General features: G+C 40.0%; 1 protein-coding gene across 1 annotated transcript in view; it reads left to right on the plus strand.

The window, feature by feature from the left end:
* CTNNA3 (catenin (cadherin-associated protein), alpha 3) overlaps nucleotides 1-22,101 on the plus strand; it is a 518,658-nt gene extending 496,557 nt beyond the window's left edge. The window contains exons 17-18 of the mRNA XM_009894002.1: nucleotides 6,136-6,270; nucleotides 21,814-22,101. Of these exons, the coding sequence (XP_009892304.1) occupies nucleotides 6,136-6,270; nucleotides 21,814-22,101 (423 nt within the window). The remainder of the gene's footprint in view (nucleotides 1-6,135; nucleotides 6,271-21,813) is intronic.
* The last annotated feature ends 1,393 nt before the right edge of the window (nucleotides 22,102-23,494 follow it).

Consider the following 23,494-nt stretch of genomic DNA (forward strand, 5'->3'; position numbering starts at 1 on the left):
AACACGTCACATGCAGCCCTCTTTACTAGGTACGGTTGGTTGTTTCAGAGCCAGACGGTTCCAATAGAACAGTGCAGTGAAATGTCAGTGTGCAAGCATCGAATCTAAAGCATTTATATATTCCTAGTCTTCATGACTGCCTTTTGGGCACAGGGCAGCAAGGTATGGTCACTGTCTTCCTCACCCTCATACTGTCTCTCTTCCCCTCACTTCTGATTTTCACATACAATGCTTGCTTTTCTAATATCTATGAAGCAGCAACAATCTATTAGTGTTTTCTGTCATACGTCTCTCTGAATTTTGGATAACAAGATAAAGAATTCCAGTTCTCAATCTATACAATTACGATCTGATTTGTGGAAAAACTAGATAAAATATCGAGTCCCCGTTTCTGATCTTGACATATGCTCTTCCAGCACATCTCTTTTTTCTAGAGCATTTAAAAGAAATACTTTCAAGATTTTATCAATTACAAATTAAAATTCAAAACTGTAACTTGTCACCGATGTATTGCAGAAAACAATGTGGTATCAAAGCCAAAGATGAGTAAGGGTCATAATCTCTAGAACAGGGAATCCAGTCTCGACAAAGTGTTTCTTTCCTAAAGTTTTTCTTTTCCTGTATTATTACAGTGACTCCAGACTAGAAACATGAACAAATTAGCGTGAGGAAAAAGCAGCCATGAATCATTAGTGATAATAATCTGTGCGTACCGTCATAGCTGCTGGGAAATGTGACATCATTCAAGTTATTGTAACCTTTTTACTGGATTCACTCAAATTATTTCCATTTCTCCTAACTCAGAGCTTGCACTCAGTTGATACCCTTGAGGCACCTGACCCCTGGTATTTATTCCCTGCACTATCTTGTATGCATCTGAAATAACACTAGTCAGTTACAGCTGTATTTTAGATGTAATTTCACGTTACAAGCACTAGAAGCAAATGAGCATATACAATTAAAAAAAAAATAAAAAAAAACCCCAAACCCCAAACAAAGCAGCTGTCCCACAGTACCTCTGTGGTGAACACAACTACAGTCATTGCTAGAAACATGTCAAACTTGGTAAAAAAAAGAATTTCACCTTTACTCCTGCTATTACAAAGATGCTTAATATGATTCTCTCATTCCTCAGATAGATAGCTGGAAATCTTTTAACTTCTGTAACCTTTTTTCCCCACACCAAATAATTCTTTAACTTTCAGAGCTCTTTTCTCACTGTGGTTTCACTGTGGTTTTGATTATTTTTTTTTTTTTTTTTTTTTTTTTTTTTTTACTCTCCCAAGTTATTTGTAAAGGCCAATAACTTCTTTTCTCAGCTGTTATTTGGGTAAATTTTGTATGCCTTGCTCTCTTGGGGCACTAAAATAAAAGAAACTTTCCATTTCTCTGGGCTGCCTACCTAATTGCTTTTCCCTGAAGTTGGTCCAAACTGAAGAAACCCTTCAAGACTTTGGTGCCCAGACTGCAACGTGAATTCTGATGAGGTTTTATGAGTGCCTTTCTCAGCATCATTAATACTTCTTAGTGGAATATTTCACCTGTTGCCTTTCAGTAACATCTAAAATATGTGGAATTTTTATTCCATGTAAAAATGGATTTGTATGATGTGCTTCTGAAAATAGATAGCTCTATATTGTGCCAATTTTCAAGTAGTATTGGTTACCGCTTCTGGTACTGTCTTTTAATTAGGCCACATCACTTTACTGTTCACAGTAGTCCCATAACTCAGGTGTTACTCTGCCTTTGCAGTTAAGAGACCGCAGTACTGTATGATAGCCTTTTCAGTATTCAAAGCTACATGCAAGGAAGCAAAAACCTCACTCTGGTTCTTCCATCTGGGTTCAAACCTGAGCAAGAACCCAAAATAAGCAATCACTGCCTAATGAGGAATCATTGTTCTATCTCTTTGACCTTTCCTGTTCATAAAACATATTCAAATGAATTATTTTTGGTTCATACTCCATGGAAGTTCAGAGATTCGGAATTGAGGCCTCTGGAATTACATTCTTCATACATATTTGGTTGGTTTTGTTAGAAGGCAAAAAAAAAAACCCACCCCACCTTGAACGTCTATTTGCAGTATTTGATAACTCATCAGCCACAACAGTACCTCTCTGATCCATTGTTCTTTATTTCAGTGTTTTATATATCTCTTCCTGTGTTTGAAACAAGGGGACACAATGTGGTACAATTAGCAGAATTCAGTTATATTTCAGGCCATACTCACAGCACTTTAAGATGACTCAGAGTTAACAACTGTGAAAATAATCAGGTACAGTGTAAACACAAACCTAGGCAAATTAAATACATTCATAATAAATTTAGTTTAAAATAAGATTGTTCCATTGGCAAATTTGTGACCTGAAAACCGTAAGATAATTAAGGTGGTTAGTACATGCTTGTTTTAATGGAATGTGCTGTAGATTAAGATACTTTTTAAAAGCCTCCTCCGTATTCCGATTGTTTTGCACCAGAAGGTCCTGGTCCATTATAATCCCAGTAAGAAAAGGCACTCAGAGTCTGTGAGGTGTCATTTTAAATGCAGTTTGTCAGAGCTAACACTCTGAAAAGTGTTAGCTAATAGTGCAGGAAAGAATAGTGTAGCTAATCTTAGATCCCTTTCAGCGGTAGGAGCGCCGGGTGGCGTAGCATTGAACAGGTCTCCGATCCGCACACAGCATGCTGGGCAGACCCCGTTCATTGAAGATTCCCCCACTTTGGTCATTCGAGGTACTATGGGCTTTTCTTACCAGGAAACAACTTTATTAATCATTTCCACTGTCAAGGGATGTTCACTGGAGAACTTCTTTCTGCAGTCCGAGATAAAGGCAAGGACATGCAGATGGCCTAATCACCAGTACCAAGTGGAAGCTGCCCACAAGCTCCTCTGCTGCCGTGCCTGAGCTAGGGGTGTGCTGTGCCCAAGGGGTTTGTGCACCACAGCACAGCCTGAAGGCCGGGTGATACCTGCAGCGTGGCGCAGCACAGGCCTGGCCCCACTCAGGTTAACTGCTGTGTGGGTCAGTAACTCCTCCGTGTACAGTGGACTCTGGCTCAGGATCAGTGCAATAAAATGGTAACTCCTTTTAAATTCTGGAAGTATAGGGATCCGTGTGAAACATCTCTTTCTACAGAACCAGGTAGTGTCCTGACTTAGAAGCTGATTTCATGTACTTTAAAATAAAGTTTTCCTGAAAGTGAAATTAAAAATGTATCCTTTAAAATGATTAGCAGATAAATATGATCCAAGTGGATGTGCCAAAAAAAACCTTCTGACCACAAGATCGTCTTACCCGAAAGCTTACACTTAACAAGCAGTTGGAAAAACTATACATTTGCGTTTATATAAATATATATTTATATCTATATAAATGGGTCTGTGTGTGATTATATCCAGTATTACTCAACCATGAAGACAGATGATGTAGCGGTAGCAAATTCTAGAGAAATGCTGCTGACTGTTAGCAAAGGAATGAAATCAAAGTAAAGCAAGAACAAAATTGTTGGCAGTCAGAATTTCCTGCAGATTTGTTTGTCTTGATCTTTTGTGCCACTTCTGTCCAATGGCTTTTTCACTGGCATTGTAAATGTTGGTTTCACAGCGTTTGTAATCACTGCATAATTTATCAGATCGCTTTGAGGTTCCTGTGGATATAATTTCCATTAGGTAAAACACCACTGCATCTTTTGGATGCAAGTCAGTTCTGAGCCTGTTATAATGGAAGAGCCTTGTTAACACCCCACTACCTTCAATATGTATGGGGAAGGACCTCTCATAATTCGCCGGGAACTCTAGCTAAGCATGTGAGGCATTAAACCAGTAACTGTCAATTGCCTGTGGGATGATTAAACTCAGAATTTATTAATTGTCCTTCTGTTACAGCCTAGTGTTTGGTTTCACTAGTAAGCAAGTGTTGCTTGTACCAGATGCTTCTTAGCAATTCGTAGAGTATTCCTTATGGAATATCCTCTCTACAGAGTGCATTTCTTACTAACATCTGTTTTGTGGTTGATTTGGATATGCTATAAGGCATGAGGCTTTAATTTTTTTGTAGTGCTCTACTTTATCCTGCTTAAAGTAGTGTAGAATGTTATCTTTACCCTTGTAAATGCCTCTTCTTTGTATTGTGTTGGTCCCTGCCTTGATCATATCGTCTTGTAAAGTTCTATGGGTCAAGTTCATAAAATGAACACACTTGGTCAGACCGTAGGTTCATTTAGGCCAATATCCTGTGGCTGACAATAGTTAATAGTGAATATATACAGTACTCCGCGAGATAATGGCATGTGTTTCATGATACTTCCACAATGTGGTCTCCCAACCTCCAGCAGCCATTCCAGAATTTACTTAACCAAACATAGTTTTGATACCCTTGATACATTAAACAGTCCTTGATATTTTTTCATTGTTTTGTCCAGTCATTTTTTTAAGCCGTGTAGGCTTCCAGTATAACCATTCTGCAACAAAGATTTCTGCAAGTTTACAGTGTTAAAAACCATCTCCTTTGTTTTAAACTCATGCCTAGTTACTTTTAATGGCCTCTTGGATTTGTATTGGAGGAAAGAGTACCTGTCTTCATGACAATCTTTATTGTCCTTGTCCTCTTCTCTCATGTGCCTTGAAATGGGCAAGAGAAGGGAAAGATGCACCATACCTGCACAGGGTAGTAAAACTGTGGATACACCACAGAGTTGTACAGTTGCAGAATTACATTTCAGAAGGCTTTTCCTAATAATGCCTAGCATTTGCTTTTTTTGAGTCTACTGAACCAGTGTTTTCAGAGGACTATTTTAACTTCAAGGTCTTGTTCATGAGTGGCAATTTCCCAGTCTTTGATGCATATCATGTTTAGCATTCCTAAAATGTTACACATTTCTTCTCTAATGGTATGTGAGAAAGATAGTGAATGTGACTGGCCTGCCAATGTTATTACATGAGTACTATATAATAAGGTTAAAAATTCTTGTCTCAACTTCTATAACTGACATCATCACTATTTGAAGTAGATGCGACACTGTATCAGCACCCTCTGTGCCCACCTCTTGAGTTTTTCCACTGGGGGGAGAAAAAAATCACAGTGTATTTAGCAAGAGGAAAAGAAAAAATTGAGGAGCAAGCATTTCGTTCCAGGAGATGCATCCTGTCTAGGTAGAACTCGTTCTGATGCTAAAGGGATTACAGTCATGTTTGACTGGAAGGACAGATTTTTATTAATTAAATAAACAATGAGTATTCCAGTTTTTGAACAGTCACTGAGATGCCAGTATTTAAATACTGATTTGTGCCATTCTTAAAGCAGTGTTGAGTAAGGAAGAAAGGAAGACATATTTTAATATAGTTTTCTGTAATACACTAATACTCTGAAAACATCAAACATAAGAAAGAGAGTAGATCAACAAACTCCTCTATTTTTCTTCTAAACTGTGCCAAGGCACAGAAGATGTTTTCGTAATGAATCTAACAGAATACGAGGCAAGGACTGACATTTAATTCAAATAAATTAATTTAAAATTGTTCACTTTAATGTCTTCATTATTCCCTGTTATCTTTTCCTAAGTCTAAAACATGAACGTGCTTGCTTAACCAAACATTTCTATTCTATTGCATAGTCACAAAGAGTAGAATCATCACACCCCCCTTTTAAACAAGTATCAAGTTCCTTCAGCAAAGCCAGTAGTTTAAGTGTTTCATGAATTAAGTAGAACTGGTGCTTTTCTCTGACTTCTGGCAGGTTTTGGATTTAAATCACTACTGCATTGACCACAGTTCCATAACACCAAAGATTTAGTAAGTGTCCAAAACCATAGATGGTTGTTGCCACTGCAATTGGTGGGAATGTATCTTTTCTTTTTTAATATATAAATAATATATTTGTTTAGAAATACTGCTAAGGGAAGCCCAGCGGTGTTAAATAAAAACTGAATATGGGGAAGTTTAGGATTATTCTGAGTTTCTCTAATTACTTTGTTAAAAAGCTTCACAAGAGGAATGTACTACACAACCTGATACAGCTGCAGTGAAAAGCAAGGCTATACTCGCATACAATTTGAATGCTTCCTAGTGAAGTATTAACCTGCTGTCTGAGACAAGCTGCTGAATGCTTTATTAATTGTTCTTTTCTTAATCTTCAGTGTCCAGACCAATCGTGCAAACAGGATTTACTGGCTTACCTAGAACAGATCAAGCTGTACTCCCATCAGCTCAAAATCTGCAGTCAAGTTAAAGCAGAAATCCAGAACCTAGGTGGAGAGCTTATCATGTCAGCTGTAAGTAGAAGAATGGTATTAATTACTTTGTTAATCAAAATAAATCTTAAATTTAAGTTTTTCTTTCCTGCACTTGTGAGATGTTCCAGTGTAGTCCTGAATCTTGTTTTATTCCCCACTTTTTTTTACAGTCATTTAACACAGAGAATCTAAGACAGTGAAGCGTAAGACCGGTGGCTTAAGAGAAAAAGCAATCACTTTCAGGCTTTTTTTTTCTAGTAGATTCTCAAAACATACTATACTTCACTGTTACTCTGGAGTACTTTGGTTTTAAGAACTGTAACCCATTTTAAGATAGTGGTTCATTTATTTACATATATGGAGTATGCACTAACGTGTGTCTATACAAAAAAGAATTCTCTAGAGATACACTTCCAGTTTAGAAGGATATGATGGACATTCTACATCCCTAAAGAAATAAAGAAAATTAAGAGCAAGGTGACTTGATTCTTGAGTAGATTCTTGATTTTGCCTTAATTTAAGAGTCGTTAGTTCCATTACAGCTAAGTATCATTACCCATGGAAAAGATACTGTTTGTGATTTTGTGGAACTTTTATGCACTTTTCCTCAGTGCATCTGATCACAGGCATTCATATAATGCCTTCACCTTCACATACTCTTTGATTGTTAGTGTTATTACCCGTAGCATATGGAATATGATTTCAACATATAAAATCTGCTAAATGGTATGAAAACCAGGTAACAAAAGCTTGTGACAGCTTCACATTCACATAGTCTGGAATGTATGTATCAGTAATACTGAGAAAAATTTATATGGTTTATAAACTGATCAGAAATGAATCCTATATTGCTGATGTAAGATTTGAAACACTGTATTTGTAGGATATTTTTGCTGGCTGTTAATATTATAATTCGGACACTATATGTAAACCTCTGAAACCTACAGATAAGTAATCTTCAGTTTAATGTATACTTTCTGAAGCAAATACTTGTTTTCACTTGGGTTGTAAATAAAGCAGGTTTATCATAGAATCTTACAATGGTTTAGGTTGGAAAGGATCTTAAAGATCACCTAGTTCTAGTTCCAGCCCCCTGCCATGGGCAGGGCCACCTCCCACTAGACCAGGTTGCTCCAAGTCCTGTCCAACCTGGCCTTGAACACCTCCATGTTGAGCTTCTCATCAACCAACACCCCCAAGTCATCCTCCTCAGGGCTGCTCCCAATCCATTCTCTGCCCAGCCTGTATTTGTGCTTGGGATTGCCCCAACCCATATACAGGACCTTGCACTTGGCCTTGTTGAACTTCATGAGGTTTGCACAGGCCCACCTCTCCAGCCTGTCCACATTTCTCTGGATGGCATCCCTTCTTTCCAGCATGTTGACACAGCTTGGTGTCGTCATCAAACTTGCTGAGGGTGCACTCACTCCCACTGTCCATATTGCCAACAAAGATGTTACACAGCACCAGTCCCAAGTACCGACCCCTGAGGAACGCCACTCGTCACTGGTCTCCACTTGGACATCGAGGTGTTGACCGCAACCCTCTGAGTGCAGCCATCCAGCCCGTTGCTTATCCACTGAGTGGTCCATCCATCAAATCTGCGTCTCTCCAATTTAGAGACAAGGATGTCACGTGGGACAGTGTCAAATGTCTTGCACAAGTTCAGGTAGATGATGTCAGTTGCTCTTCCCTTATCTACCAATGCTATAACGCCATCATAGAAGGCCATGCCATTTCTCATGATTTAGTGAAGCCATGCTGGCTGTTGCCAATTGCCTCCTTATTTTCCATGTGCCTTAGCGTAGTTTCCAGAAGGATCTGCTCCATGATCCTGCCAGGCACATAGGTGAGACTGATGCAGCGTGTAGTTCCCTGGGTCTTCCTTTTTTCCCTTTTTTAAAAATGGGGGTTATATTTCCCCTTTTCCAGTCAGCGGGAACTTCACTGGACTGTCACAACTTCTCAGATATTACGGGTAGCGGCTTGGCAACTTTATCTGCCAGTTCCATTAGGACCTGTGGATGTATTTCATCAGGTCCCATGGATTTGTTCATCGCCAGGTTCTTCAGATGGCCTTGAACCTGATCTTCCTTCTACAAGTCCCTGCCTTTGCCTTCTGCCGCTTGGGTGGTGTGGCTAGTGCACTTGCCAGTGAAGACCAAGGCAAAAAAGTTACTGAGTACCTCAGCCTTCTGCATTATCCTGGGTAACCATGTCACCCCTTTCCTTCCAGAGAGGGCCCACGTTTTCCCTAGTCTTCCCTTTTATCACTGATGTACCTGTAGAAGCTTTTCTTGTTGCCCTTGATGTTCCTGGCCAGATTTAACTCATCTGGGCTTTAGCTTTCTTAACCTGATCCCTGGCTGCTTGGACAATTTCTCTGTATTGCCTCCCAGGCTACCTGTCCTTGCTTCAAACCTCTCTAGGCTTTCTTTTTTGAGTTTTAGTTTCTCCAGGAGCTTCTTAATCCATGCAGGCCTCCTGGTGTTTTTGCCTGACGACTTTTCATTGGGATGCATCACTCTTGAGCATGGAGGAGGTGGTCCTTGAATGTTAACCAGCTTTCTTGGGCCCTTCTTCCCTCCAGGGCTTTATCCCATGGTACTCTGCTGAGCAGAGCCCTGAAGAGGCCAAAGTCTGCTGTCCTGAAGTCCAGGCTAGCGAGCTTACTGTGTGCCCTCCTCGCTGCCCTGAGGATCTTGCCCTTGAGTTTATCTTCATTATCCGTTTCTTCTTTCTTTTTTACAAGCAGTTCTATGAACAGTGTGGGTTAGTAAAGCCAGATTTCATTGTTTCGTGCCCTTTGGGCATGTGTCATCTGCTATCAATCAGTGCTCTCAACTTCCCCATGTTGTCTGTAACTTTCCTCCAATGGTCCCACACAACAGAAATCCATGTATCCCTCTGTGCTCAGAGGTCTTGTTTCAGGACTTCATTCTCCCACTCACCTGCACATAAACTGTTCACATCATCTTTGAGTAGTAGTCCTGTTTACCCCAACTTCTGTGCTTCTAACATGCTCCCCCGATCATGATAGATAGATAAATGATAGATAGATAGATAGAGCGAGCTTTAAATCTGCCAAAGTCCACTACTGCTGTGCAACAAGCAGCAGCGGTGCAGATACTGACTGTGCAGTCAGTGCTGATAGGCTGCTGGCCACCCGCTTTGGAGGCAACAAGAATTGGGCTGTCTTGGTCTTTTGTTCTCTGGGACCTATCATTTGGGACTCTTTTTTCTTTATGCAGTCTCTGATTTTGTGGTCTGGTATTTATTACTTGTCTTTGGCATTCTTGTGTCTGTGTGAAATTTGGAAATACATTACTTAACTAGTAATTTAAAATGTTACTGGAGGACTGACGAAAGAAAAAATGTACAACACAAATAGACAAAGCTTATTTGCTTACAAAACTAGTTAAAACCCACAGCTTCTTGCACATCACAATGTTTATCTGATTTGAATCGTCTACTGCTTTGGCAAGTTTGGATTCGCATGGATCCTTGACCTACAAAAATCTGCATACCTCCTGATACATACGATCTGTAATTTTCCTCATCCTGTTCCCTTTACTGAGTGCAATGGATGGGTGGATTCACTGCAAGAAATTTTGGAAGCCTAGTTTTGTTCTTGCTCTTTTTGTCCTCCCGCTGTAATGATACTCACATTGGTTTCTTTACTATTTTATTGTGTCACCCATATGTCAACAGTGGGGAGTACTTAATCCTGCTGCAGAAATTTTAATTCTAAAAATGAAACCCCAAACTTACCTTCATTCATAATCCCAGAGGGATGACTATGGATCTTACTCCTGTTTCGATGAAGGAGGATGAGGACATGTACTCTGTGTATTCAGAAGTTCCAGTTCAGGAAGGCAGTTACTTGTTCAAATAAATGCTCAACTCAGTTCAGTTCAATAAACGTACTTAAACAGGTGCCTTGCTTGGAGTCAGTGGAAATTAAGAACACACTTAGAGTCCTGGATAGTTTTGGAAGTGTTTTGTTGGAGTCAAGGTGAGATGATGTAAATCGTGGTTGTTACTCTGTTAAAGCAGTTTTGGATGCTTCAACAGTGATTGTATTTTTTTTTTCCAAATACGGGTGATACAGTTAGGCCTATAAAAGAGAGAAAAACTGCCAGCCAATGCTTCAAGAGATCTGTACACTTAACCAAAGCCTTTTAAAGTCAGTGGAGACATACCTGGTTGGCGTCAGTGCTTATAAAAAAAGTTAGAAAATTTTAAAAAAAGTCTCACTGGTCTAAATGTCTGTTATTGGGAAGGGGAGGGCATTCATGATTTACTGCGCTTAACTGTCCCTTTTCAGTTAAAATTGTGTTTATGTGAAAGCGCAACCAAACCATGATGGCTTTCCTATAAGGCTTTTGTCCTAATCTAGATGTAAATTAACTATTTGCATTTGACTTGTTTCAATTCTTGGAGAATATGGTAATTAAAAATATGTTGTATGGATGAAGTGATAAGCAGAGAGGGAGAGAAATTCACTACTGACACAAAATGTTTCATTATAGAATTGCTTTTTTTAAAAGCTGGAGCAAATTCTGGCTTTCAAAGTCCACGTGGGGCTTTAGAATTTGATCATGTAGGTTAGCTGGCCTTGGAAAAAGTGATGATGTTCTGCGTAAGCAAGCACAGAGGTTCTCTCTTTCTACTTCCCCCCACCCCCCCGCACACACACAGAATATCTGCAAGCACAGTAAGGAAAAAACTCGATAGAAAATACGCAGACAGAACATGTGTGCCTTGAGTATCTGTCAAGTATCTGCTCAGGCAGCTGAATTTCACTTTTCTAGCCAAAAGGATTTTTTATGGTTTATGCAACACTACTAAATCTTCAGATTTTGCTCACATAAAATCAATAGCAAAGTTCTTTTTTCAAGGAGTCAGAACTGAGGCTAGAAGAGTAGTATAGTCTCCCCAGTCCTGATCTCTCATTTATCTGTTTATGCTAATAAAGAATGAGAATCAGAAAAAGACATCAGGCAGGATTAAGGAAAAAAAAAAAAAGAGGGTGTGCCCTTGCAGATAGTAAAGTTTTCATTATGTATTAAGTTAAAAAAAAAAAAAAAAAGAGTCTCAAAATACTTGAAACTGTATCCTTCCTCTGGACAGTGAAGAGCGCCTACAGGAAAAAGTGTATTAGAAAGGGCATTGGGAAATAAACATACCTACAGGTTGTTCCGTTTTTTGCTGTCACTGTTTCTCTGCGATTTCTCTCTTCTGTACCCATGTACGTGTATGCTCAAGATTGAACTACCCGATTCCTGGTCATCCCTCAGCTGTCTGCTGTCCGCTCCTCACAGTTCCCTTCTGTTACCTCCCGTCTCTCAAAAGCGGTGATAGGTGTATGCAAACAGAGGAGCTGAGGAGAAAAGCTGCTCTCCTGTGAGAAGTTACAGATTTTCACATTCAGATGGTTAATACCAACTTTCACACTGGCAAGTCAACTTTTCTGTACAAAGTGAGAACGATTGAGCAAAAGCTGGTGACAGACTGCAAATCCACACGTAAAAGCACTGTTGTATGGATGCGTGATACCCACCCCACACTTCCCTTCCTCTGAAGGGAAGAACGGTGCACAAAAATCTTGGATTTAAATTGGCCTCCAGGAATTTTAAAGGTTTTTTTCCCCACAAGAAGAGTAGCAGTTCAGGAAAAAAAACCAAACCACCTTTACTGAAGCCTAAAGACAAAGTCAGAGGCAAGAATAGAGGGATGAAGAGCAGAGGATGTAGTCATTCTATCACATATCTGTAGGTCTGTAAAAGAAAAGAACTGTCATCTTGAAATAGAGCCAAGTCACAACATCTGTCTTACCAGTATCATCTTCTAGATGAAGCTACGGAGGAGAAAGTAAAGTAGACATAAAATGACATTACAGATTAACCTTATATACTGCTATATAACGGTGGTCAGCAATGCTGTGGTATAAGGGCATCTGTATCGCTCTCAAAAGGAAAATGGATTCCCATTTACAGTGCTTCCCAGAAGCACTGTCCATAAGGAGATACTGGTGACTGCCAGCCTAGTTCAATTCGGGACTTATTCCCATGACAACAAAGAGTATTATGCATACGAGAAAGTATGTTGTAATCCACAAACACAGCTCATAGTCTTTCACTCTACATCACATTACCTTTTTCAGTTGTTTTTCATCTGTGTCCTCTGTGCCCTTGTCCTCGTCTTCCCTATAACACTCCTCTGACAACCTCCCGTGGAATGTTTCTTTCTTAAAATTAATACCCCCGCCATATCATTAGTGTAGGTTAAATAGGCCAGTTTGCCTGGGGCAGTTGGAATGCTTCCGGGAGTATCCAGCTGACAGTCCTCCTAACTGTTCTTCTCAATTAGTGGCTTTTTGACTTCAGCCCGTATAATCTTGTGTTCTCTTACTACAGTTAGGCGGACACCTGCCTTTCTCACTGCCCTTCCCTGGGCTCCAGTACCTTCATCCCAGTCAGTGGCACAGTAATGCTCAGAGCCCCAGATATGTTCGTTATAAAAGGGTGAGGTACAGAAAAAGAGAGGGAGAGATGTGTGAATCATTAGCTTCTATTTCCTCATTCGCTGCGGTTTTGTTTTTCTCATTCATTAAAAATTCCTTGATCAGTATTTAGTCTTTCATGCTCACATAAAATACTTACTTAAATAATACAGCTAGCATTGCCGAGTTGTAAGCTGCACAAGGAAGAATAGTGAGGATTCAGTAAGTCTTCACTAGGTGTGATTAAGCAGGAAACGGACAATTCCTTCTATTAATTAGAATTAATTTGTGCCTCTTCAGGCACAAAATAATGGGGTAAGATTTGCAGTATGCAGATCGACAGTAATTGCATTCATTTATGTAGATAATCTGATAATGAATTTGCAAGTACTGCACAATGATAGGGTTGCATGCTGACAGCTTGCTTTTTTCCCAGCAGCGCCTTTAAATAAAGCGAATTATATTACGGGGCAGAAAATTAACATATCTTGTACGTGAGCATTGTGCGCTCTGAGTTCTGCTAGGCAATTCTGGTTTGTTCTATTTATAGTCATTATTTTCTTGTATTTCATTTTATATTGTATTTGGCAAGGGAGACAAAGCTTTTTTTGGCCTTGAAAAGGAAACAGAGATCTGGAAGAGAGAGTTCTCAGAGTTACAGTACCACAGAATTTGAAAAATGGTATGGGAAAGCTGTCTCAGGTTAGCCACCCTTACCTGTGCACTGAAGACTGTTTCATTCTATTTTTCCTGCAACTATCTTGTTTGATTTACCTTTGACTCCTCCCGTTGGTATCTCAAGAACCAGACGAACTTAAACAGTGACGTAAGTCCACTTTTGTGCCAAATGTAGGTGCTTTAATGCTTCTAACTTTATGCTTCAAGGCTGGATTTAAATGTCTGTTTCGCTTATGGAGTTATCACTGAGTTTGCACGCAAGTTAAATCAAAAGTTGCCTACACGATACTGCTATGAACATGTTTCAGGTTTGAAGGCCATAGCGCAGCTAACAACACCTGGAGTCAAAGCTATAGGCTAGCAGGTAGAAAAATACAAGGTAGGGTAGCTGTAGCTGCCACCGTGCCTTTGGCTGACACAGGCCCAATCCTTGGATAACCATACCCCAGGAAAGTGATGTCTCATCCAACATGTAAGGACTACGGCAGCTGGCAAGCTGCTCAGCACCTTCGTTGCAGTAGGAGGTTTTCAGTTACTGCCAGAGAGGAGCCACACAGCAAGAGCTGGCTGAACTCTTTAAGAGCTGCTCCTTCAGGGGGGTGGGTTGGGGAGCAGTGCTTTTCAGGATAGGGTTTTTGTTTGGGTTTGCTTTTTCTTCCTAAATGAGAAGTCAAGATGGGCAGAACGGCTTCCTAGCTGCAGCGCCTGTACGACTGAAGAATGGGAACAGAGGGCAAAGCAGCAGGCTGGCAATCACATTGAAATATTGGCCACTCTTAACAGCCCACTTGATTTATTACAGGTAGACAGTTTGTTCCACTGACTTCAGTACCACTATCCTGCTTTTACTGCTGTGCGACCTTCAGTGAAAAAATGTCTCTTTTCCCTTGCTTTAAATCCATAGCTGCTATTCTGACGCAGCAGATGCCTGCGTGTGCCAGAGGCACAGCTACTGCTCCTTGTTCAGCCCGTGTGTTTCTCCTTGCTGGTATTGCTCCATGGCATTGGGAACTTGCAGTTCAGTTTGTTTGAACTAATGGTGGAAGGTTACTTGTAGAGCCTTACACTATGCATACAATTATTTCTGATATCAGTATTTGATTCTGAAAATAATAAAACACTCATTTTCTAAAAGTTGACACGAACACCTAAGAGTTGGTATGTTATTCGTTTGGTTTTGGTTTTTTTACTAAGAGTCGACAGAAATGTTACACTGTGTTTTTTCTTAAATAAGCCTACATCTTTCACTGCTTTTGCCTAGTGTATGACAGTAGGTGTGTGTATAGAAAACTATTAGGTTTTTTCCTGTTAATTAGTTATAGACAGCTCCATTGCTATTGTGTTCTAAACTGCATCTACCAAGAAAAACTTAATTTAAAGCAGTAAGAAGTATCACTGGTAATGTGCCCTACAAGACAGTTAACTTTTCCTAATAATAATTTCTTTGCTAATTAGCAAAATCAGCATGTATTTTATAGTTCTTAGCCTCAGTACACATGGAAGATTATTGCAACATGCACTCAGTTTCTTCACAAACTAAAGCAACTGATGGAAGCAGCAAGGAAAGGATTTCCATTAAACCAAAAAGAGAGTAATTTCTCTTTTTCTCAAGGACCTGTTTTTTTAAAAAATAGTTTCCTTTTTTAAAACCTTCCTTCAAGTGGAAGCAGCAGTACTTGGGAGGGACTGAGCTGACCGCCTGTCTAAGCATATGTTCCATTATGGTGTTTCAGGGAAACAGTTTCACAGTACTTACGTAAGTTGTTTATCATTTAACTTGGACACAGGGCCTGGTCTAATTTTAGGACTCAATTTCAGTTCTTTGAATCGTACACAGCCTGAAGCAGGTTCTGGTAATGGTTAGTTATTTAGTTCATTAGATTCAATTTCCCCACCTGAAAAATGGGTAAAATGCAGAACAAGCCCCAAATACCCTTGAGGTGTATAACGTAATTACTAGATAGACAGACAGACATAGATAACCAACACAACAGCCACATTTTTAGGAAAACTCAGCTCATTGAAAATAAACACCACCCAAACAGTGAGGCAGATTTCCTGCGGGCCAGTTCCACAAAGTGAGATGAAATCTCTCCGATATCCCAAAAAGAGCATGGCAAAGCCGAGTAAAGCAAAAGGCAGAGGGAACAGTTTCCAGTAAGAGGAAAAAAAAGAATCACAGTGGCAAGTCTCCCTTTATCTTATTTTATATATAAGCTGTACTGGGATTGAATCCGTGACAGGTTTTACGTATCATCTGGCAGTTAAATGAAGAAACACGGTAGTTAAATTAAGTGCTTCCAACTCTTGAGCTTTTTCCTCTGCTTTCTTGAATACACATCTTCTGCTATATTGTATATAGCAACTTTAGTGAAAGAACCATAAAACAATTCACAACAGCAGATTGTTACCCAAAGTAAAAAAGCGGGAAGAAAATGCAATACAAAGCACAATGTATTAAGTACCCCTTACCTTAAATGCAGCATTACTCAGAAGCTCACTGCTTGTCATAAAAATGTAGAATTTATGTCATTTTCAGAAGTAGTTGTCAAAAAAATAGGAGTTCAGTGTTAGTCTCTCAGCATAGCATAACAAAGAAAATTTGCTTCTAGGAACACATTTTAACCTTGTGGTTCAATTAACATAAACTTTTAATAACTGACCTTGTTTCCAGAAGAATTCAAAGTTCAGACTTCAGACATTGATTAAAGAACTGTGTATTTGATATTCAGTTCTTAGTTTTCACCTGTATGAAAAATGAAAGTTTGGTTATACTGTAATAGGACTTGGGAGATTGTCGCCAGCCAACTGAGAAATCTGTGCTCAAACAGTAAAATTTCAGTTCCCTGCCAAAAAACTGAACGCTCACAGCAGACCAATCCAGAGCATCATCACAACTGTGGTTCTAGCAGACTTGCACGTTACATATCAAATAATGTTTTGCAAGTATTGCTTTGCGTAGCCTCTTACAGCTTTGTTCCAAAAAGCAATTGTCTGCCACTTCTTTACGTCAAAGAGAGAGCATCTGCAAAGCTACGCAAAGAATGTGAGTGGGAGACTGACTGACTTACATGCCTTGAGAATAAGGAAATCCTGTATTTGTTTAACTGCTACAGAAACAGCGCCTCCTGACACATGACAAGGCAGCATTTCTTAGTACACTAAACAGAAAATACTTTGACCAAAAATGAGTTTAAATTCTACGTAATGATTCTCTTAATCATTTTGAATAGTAAATAAAAATAACTGACAATATCAGTTATTAAACTTCGGATAGTAATGGATTGCTACTACTGCCAAGACATGAACTTATTTTGCAGAAATTTGAAAAATAGAATGCATGTAACAAATAGAAAACAAAGTTTCGAAATTCAGTTTTTTTCTGAACTCCCTTTTCTTCAGCTTTGTTATTCAATGGAGAGTTTGCTTACTTGCCCACAGGACTCACTGCAGAAGAGGAATGCCAGTGCTGGGGATGAGAGCGAGCCGATTTCAGCATGAGCGCTGCCAGTCTGGTTTTTGTTGGTGGCAGGGTTTGGATGATAGGTTTGTTGGGGTTTTTTTTTCAATTGTTGTCTTCAGCTCTGTATCTTCTGTGTTTAACCACAACACGATGTTACAGTGGTTATAGAATCCTTCTGTATTCCTTTTGCAATGGAATCAAAGTACTAACACTGGCAGGACAGATGACATATTTAAATGAGGAAAACATTAAGGGATGCTTTTCCTTTAATGAATTACTGTCTTGACTGACACAGTCAGACCTGTGAAATGTGGAGACTGGAACGTTGTGTCTCCATGGAAAATGCTAAAAGAGCAAAAGTGGGAGTCACGCAAAAATAAAACCGCTTTTAGTTTGGGGTCGGTTGGTTTGTTTGTTTTGCTACTGAATCTTTATGTACCACGTGCTACACGTTGAAGAGTTTTCCGCAACATCTCTGTAAAGGAAATGAACTTAAATGCTCAATGAATATTTTATCAGTCTTTCATGTATGCCAAGTTTAATTTCATCAGTTTTCCTAGATATGTTATGAGACCTTGAAGAGCCTGCTGAATATCTGAAACAAAAGCATCCAAGTGAACAGATTTACACCAAACTTTATCATGGTACTGGCGTTGAAGTAGAAAAACAGCTGCTCTCTATAGACAAAAAAAATAATAAAATGGCTTGATCTTACCATCTATAGTAACTGGCCAAGAACATCTTCTCAAACATTCTCCAGAATTTTAAATGCAGTTAAGAAATCCTTCACCCCCTTCAGTTTTCTGTATAGAAGTAAGACTAATGTGAGATGCGAACAGAAACCTGAGGAGGAACTAAGGCACTGAAAATAACATGGATAGCCTGAAGGGCAGCATTAAGTAAGTCTCCGTGTATTTCATTGCCTATGCAGAGATGCCAAGAGCAAAGTTAAATTAGTGGCGATTGCTGCCTGTCCCGACATACACCACCTACCTCCTCCCGCCACTACAGTAACTGCGGCAAAGCCTCTAATGTAAACAGCCTTAGTGGTAGATAGGTTGGTCTGCTTTTCAGCAGGGAGGCACACCACAGCTCTTATGTATTTGTTTTAGGTCTCTGTTTCTGCAGGCCTGTCTATCTTGGGGCATCTTTTGTAGAGCTTAAGTAACATGGGAGAGGTTCAGTTCCTCTGGCGTGGCAAGGGGGCAGTGGAATTCAGCCACTCCAGTTTGGTACAGCTGTACAATTGGGTTTATAGTTCAGTCCTCAGATTTTTAGCATTTAAAATGCCGGAGTTGATATGTGTTTGTTCCCCAGAGCTCACATCAGACTACGAGGCTAACATGCCACTTTGGTTTGTAATTCACAACCTCATCAAAATTAGAGACCCATGAAGTTTACATATTATTCATTCTAGTAGATGTGATTACAGTTCAGAAAAAACACAGTTTTCTTGATCACAGTGGTGTGGTAAAGGAGCTGTGGACTGTTCCACAGCCACAGGCATTTTGTGAAAGGAGCTACAGATGGCCAGAATGAGGTGATAACTAACTGTTCGGTTTCCAGAGGAGAAGAAAGGCAAAAGTAAGTTGTAATGGTCTCCTGAAAGGACTCCGCTTCATTATGCATATTTCACAGTATAAACTAGAGTCGCAATAAAAACTTCATGAGGTTTTGGGACAACTTTCTATCCTGCAACCAATTTCTTCTAGAAGCTTTTTCCCTTCCGTGCAAACAGATTTATTTTCTCCCCACTCCCAGAGCGGCAGGCCCAGCCTGCTGCCCAGCCTGCCATTCTCCTAGCGTGGCTCTAACTCCAGGCGGTTTTAAAAAAGTGGAAGAATTACAGACACTGAGAAACTTCAGGAAGAAAACTGCTCCTTAAGCCCCATACACCTTCTGCCGTAGAACTTCTTTTGCCCCCTCTGGTGCACAGCAGCTTCATGATGGTGTTACTGCACAGCCAGTGCTAGAGAAGTGAGTGTATATGATGCCACCAGTATTGACCACTGGGGGAAAGAAAAGATTATTCACAGCTCTTAAGAAGTTGTCAGGCTCATGGCATTGTCAGCTGTTGCAGAAAATGACAGATAATAAAATTTTGCTGGGGGGGGGGGGGGGGGGGTGGGGGTGCACACACACGTGTCTGTGTATAATTAATCCTCTGGTTAAAATGAAAGAATAGAGTTCCTATGAAACTTTGTCTCTCATTCCTTCCAACCAAATAATCTATATTGTGACGGTGAGTATTCTGCAGTTTGAAATTTAGACAGGCTGTCAGTTGATCTGCCAGTGAGCTAATGCTACCCCACCAGCCAGCCTCCCTAGGAAAAGGGATATGCTGGGGACTGAAGATTTATCAGGAGTGTAACGACAGGGCCTCTGAGCAGAACACCTTACTGACAGCCAGGAATTTTATAAAATGTTTGGATTAAAAGCAGGATTTGAAATAAACTTTATGTTTGGAGGTGCTTTCAGCCTCACTGCAAACACGCACAGTATGTTGCGCTAAACCTGGCAGTGGGTAGGCAGCCTGCTTCCCGAAAGCTGAGCTTATAAAATGCAGAGCCCACATACACCTACCATCTTATATTAAAATAAAAAAGATTAAATGATTACTATAAACTGGAAATCTTTTCTAAAAAAAGCTCACATGCTGCAGCAAGGAAGGAACTTCAGAAGCCATCTGGTAAATTTTTACACCTTTTCTTGATGTATAGAGATAATTTCAGTTTGCTGTCACACAGAGGTGTGTGTTCACCCAGTCCAATAAGTATATGTTGTAGGGGGGGGGGGGGGGGGAATAGTAAGATTTTTTTGGTGCACTTCTAGAGAGACACAATAAATGTGATATTAACAACTGGAGGGTTTTCCTGCCAGTTCAGAGGTGTTTCCAAAATGCAACTAAATACAGCCCCTTGGCTGCATTTTTATTATTGCCTTATTTGCATTTTTGTGTATGTATATAGAGCGTTACACACGCAACATGAATACAGACAATAACACACTCCTCTTACCTGATCAATTCATTTGATGTGGCAAAGAGGAGACCTTGACCCTTTCCCAACAGCTCAGTTTGCAAGGCTGCATATTGCAAAAGGCTGTGGTTAGGCTGGATCACAAAGCTGAAGATCATTCTTCCACTAAAACTGATGGCCCTTTTAGAGAACGGACTTCATTGCTTTTACATGAGACAAATGTTTCAACAAAGACAACGTTAGAGAAGTTGAAGTGTAGGCTCTCCATTTATGTAGCATAATCCCGCTATTTTTACACCAAAACCATAGTGGGGTTCATCAGTGTTAGCATACATGCAAGTGACAAATATTCCTGAACGATGTGCTTTCACAGAATCATAGAAGGGTTTGGGCTGAGGACACCTTATAGTCTAGTTCCAACCCCCCGGCCACTAGACCAGGCTGCTCCAAGGCCCATCCAGCCTGGCCTTAAATACCTCCAGGGATGGGGCAGCCACAGCTTCTCTGGGCTTTGAGTACGTAAGCATGTGCACATGCGTGTGTGTGTCTGCACGCACATACTATTACAGTCTCTGTGTGTGTACACACATACTTTTGCAAAAGTAGACCATCTCACATCTGAAGTTTATCTATGGTCCTAAAACCAATACAGTTCTCGCCCTGACACACTCATGTAAAGGTGACTTTCAGCACGCCTCTTCCCTGTTTTGGGAAGAATGTCATAAAATGGCATTAAATAATACTTATAACAATAAGTAATAACTGTAAGTATGAAATACTAAATAATAGTAAAGAATAAATATGTAAACCAGGCGTTTGTTAAAGGTATTCAGAGTGGAGATTAAGTAGAAGTGTGGTGTCATCTTTGAAGACAAAAAGCTACTCATTTAGATCACGGAGATGATTTATTCCCTATAGTTGTCCCTAATGGTTCTTCGGTGCACTATGACAACAGCAAAGGTACCTTAAGTTGAAGGTGGAAGACAGCCTTATTTCAAGCAAATAAATCCAAAAGAAGTGTAATGGTACAAAAAGCACTGTGCTCAAAATGAAATATGGCATCATTCAGCTGTTAGTCGACCCTGTTGAAAAAAAGTTTTCCATATGACCAGAAATAAAATCGTAAACCTTTTGCCTAAAATGGTGTAATTTTTTCCTGTTTGACTGCCCTGGATGTGTGGCGACACCTTCTGAAGTGCCCAGGGTGGCAAACAATGCCTGACATTAGCCACAGCTGTCGCAAACATACGGAGCAATTCTCTGCTCTTGGATTTTAAGACCACAGGACATGGAAGGACACCCCCCATATGCGCGCGCACACACACAGAGCCACAGACACGCTGTTGAAGATGGTAGTAGGTGATGGGGTTAGTTTGTTACGTATTTTGCCTGTGAGGTTGGCATTCCTTAAACAGTTTGAGAGGCCACACAGTCACTGCAGTTTGTTGGATGCTATCCAGTGATTAATTACCCTTAAAAGTCTTGGCTGCTGTGACCGGGGTCAGCAGCTCTGACAAAAATTCACAGTATCCCGACGTTGCGCAGGAGCGTGTGTGGGGAGCCTGGAATGTGACAGGAGCAGCTGAGACCTTACCTAGTGCTGATGCAAAGGAAGTAATGGGCCACATTTTCATAGCTCTTCTTTGAGGTGGTTTCAGTACCCATCAGTAGTAATTGCAATGAGACCCTGCAGACACACATCATGAATTCATGGTTAAAAAAAAGAAAACAACAGACGTTGTCTACGTAAACTTTATATTCCAGCAGCACGAATGTCTGTATATCACTTTAAGTCTGAGCAGTAGAACATAAATGGAATGATCAAACACACCAAGGGAAAACAAATAAATTAGGGTTTGGTAGGTTAGTCTTACTTCTTAACCATTGTTTATTCGTCAGCATACTGTGATTAAAAGCAGACTGGCTTCCTAGGCTAATGTTTCTGTTTCTTATTACAGTTGGATAGCGTCACTTCACTAATTCAGGCTGCCAAAAATTTAATGAATGCTGTGGTACAGACAGTGAAGATGTCCTATATTGCATCCACAAAGATTATCAAGATTCAGAGTCCTACTGGCCCACGACATCCTGTTGTGATGTGGAGAATGAAGGCTCCAGAGAAGAAGCCCCTAATTAAAAGAGAGAAGCCAGAAGAAATCTATGCGGCTGTCAGAAAAGGTTCTGCAAAGAAGAGAATCCATCCTGTTCAAGTCATGAGTGAATTTAGAGGCAGAGACATAGTCTAATATTCTGCCACTTTTTGTGTTCCTGTATTGAATTTCTGATAATTTTTCATTTTTTCCCCACTTACTTAACAATTACATATGTTAATGTTTTGCTTTTCTCTAAATTTGTAAGATAACACTTGCTTAATTTATTTGAAAAACACCGTTGGATTAATTAGCAGCACACAGTTGAAAAGAAAAATCCATTCTCCTCAAGTGACAAACTGTCACGTCTTTATACTGGCATGTTTTCAGCAGAGCACTTTGAGTGATACATTATGGGGCTGTGCGGTAGTTGGAAAGGCGGCTGCAATGTGCCAGCCTGCCCCAAGTCATACTGCGTTCACTAGGCTCCTTCACCAGGGATCAATGTGGCCAATACTAAACTGCGTGTGTTCCGTGGCATACGGCTTTTTAAACACTGCACTATTGGACCAGATCAGCATCGTTACACTGTGATCAAATCAGCTGGACTGCTTGATGCTAGCTGAGAGTCTGGGCCCTCAACGTGTATCTAGATTGTAAGAGCTAAAAATCTCCCCTTGTCCAAGGTCCAGCCTTGGAAATGTAAGTTTGAAAATGTTTGAGGAAACAAAGTGTCAAAACAACATGGATGTTATAACGTAATAAAAAAAGCATTGATTGTAACATAGCAGTAACAATAGCTCTTTAAAAGGCCTTTTGAAACATTAACGTCAATCTTTGTTCTGCTTCCTACTCTATTCTGTGAGCCCTAATAAATCTGCTGTTACATTTGGAAGTTCAAGATATTAACTTACATTTAACTTACATTTCAACTCAAGATATTAACAATAAAAAACTTTTCTAATCACCACACAAAAGAACAAATATGAAATGCATATTATTCTGAGATCATTGTGTGAAATACACATACAGGAATCTTAGGAATGATGATATTTTTGTAAGGTAACTAGTCATTTACATTACCTCTCATGACATTCGAGCCCTAAATGCAGGACTGTGCTGGTAAGCGACTTGCTAAATGGCTGCACTGTATCTCAAAGCATGTAATGAAGTGTTGTTAGTATGTGATCACTGCTAGGCTTCTGTAAGGTAGTTAGCGAAAGAAAGTTTTTCTCAATCTGTTTGAATCTGAAAGCCACTTTTTTAAATCTAACTTCTCTTCCCTGACATGGACTAAGTTTTCCCAGACTCCACTTGTCACTCAAGATGTCTTTGCTTGGCAATTAAGCAGATCCTTTTGTATGTTTCTTGTATTTACTAAGGTGAAAAGGCTCCCTCAAATGCCAGAACTTCACGATGCGTCACTGACTGCCATTATGAGGTGGCTCCAGACTGTGGACTGCTGCTCCGTGTCTTTTATTAATATATTTTACACTGCAGTGCACTGACATAGCACAATGTGGGCAGCAAAAATAACCATAAATTGTGC

This window comes from Charadrius vociferus, unplaced genomic scaffold (assembly GCF_000708025.1).
Source record: "Charadrius vociferus isolate BGI_N301 unplaced genomic scaffold, ASM70802v2 scaffold611, whole genome shotgun sequence".
Lineage (NCBI taxonomy): Eukaryota > Metazoa > Chordata > Aves > Charadriiformes > Charadriidae > Charadrius > Charadrius vociferus.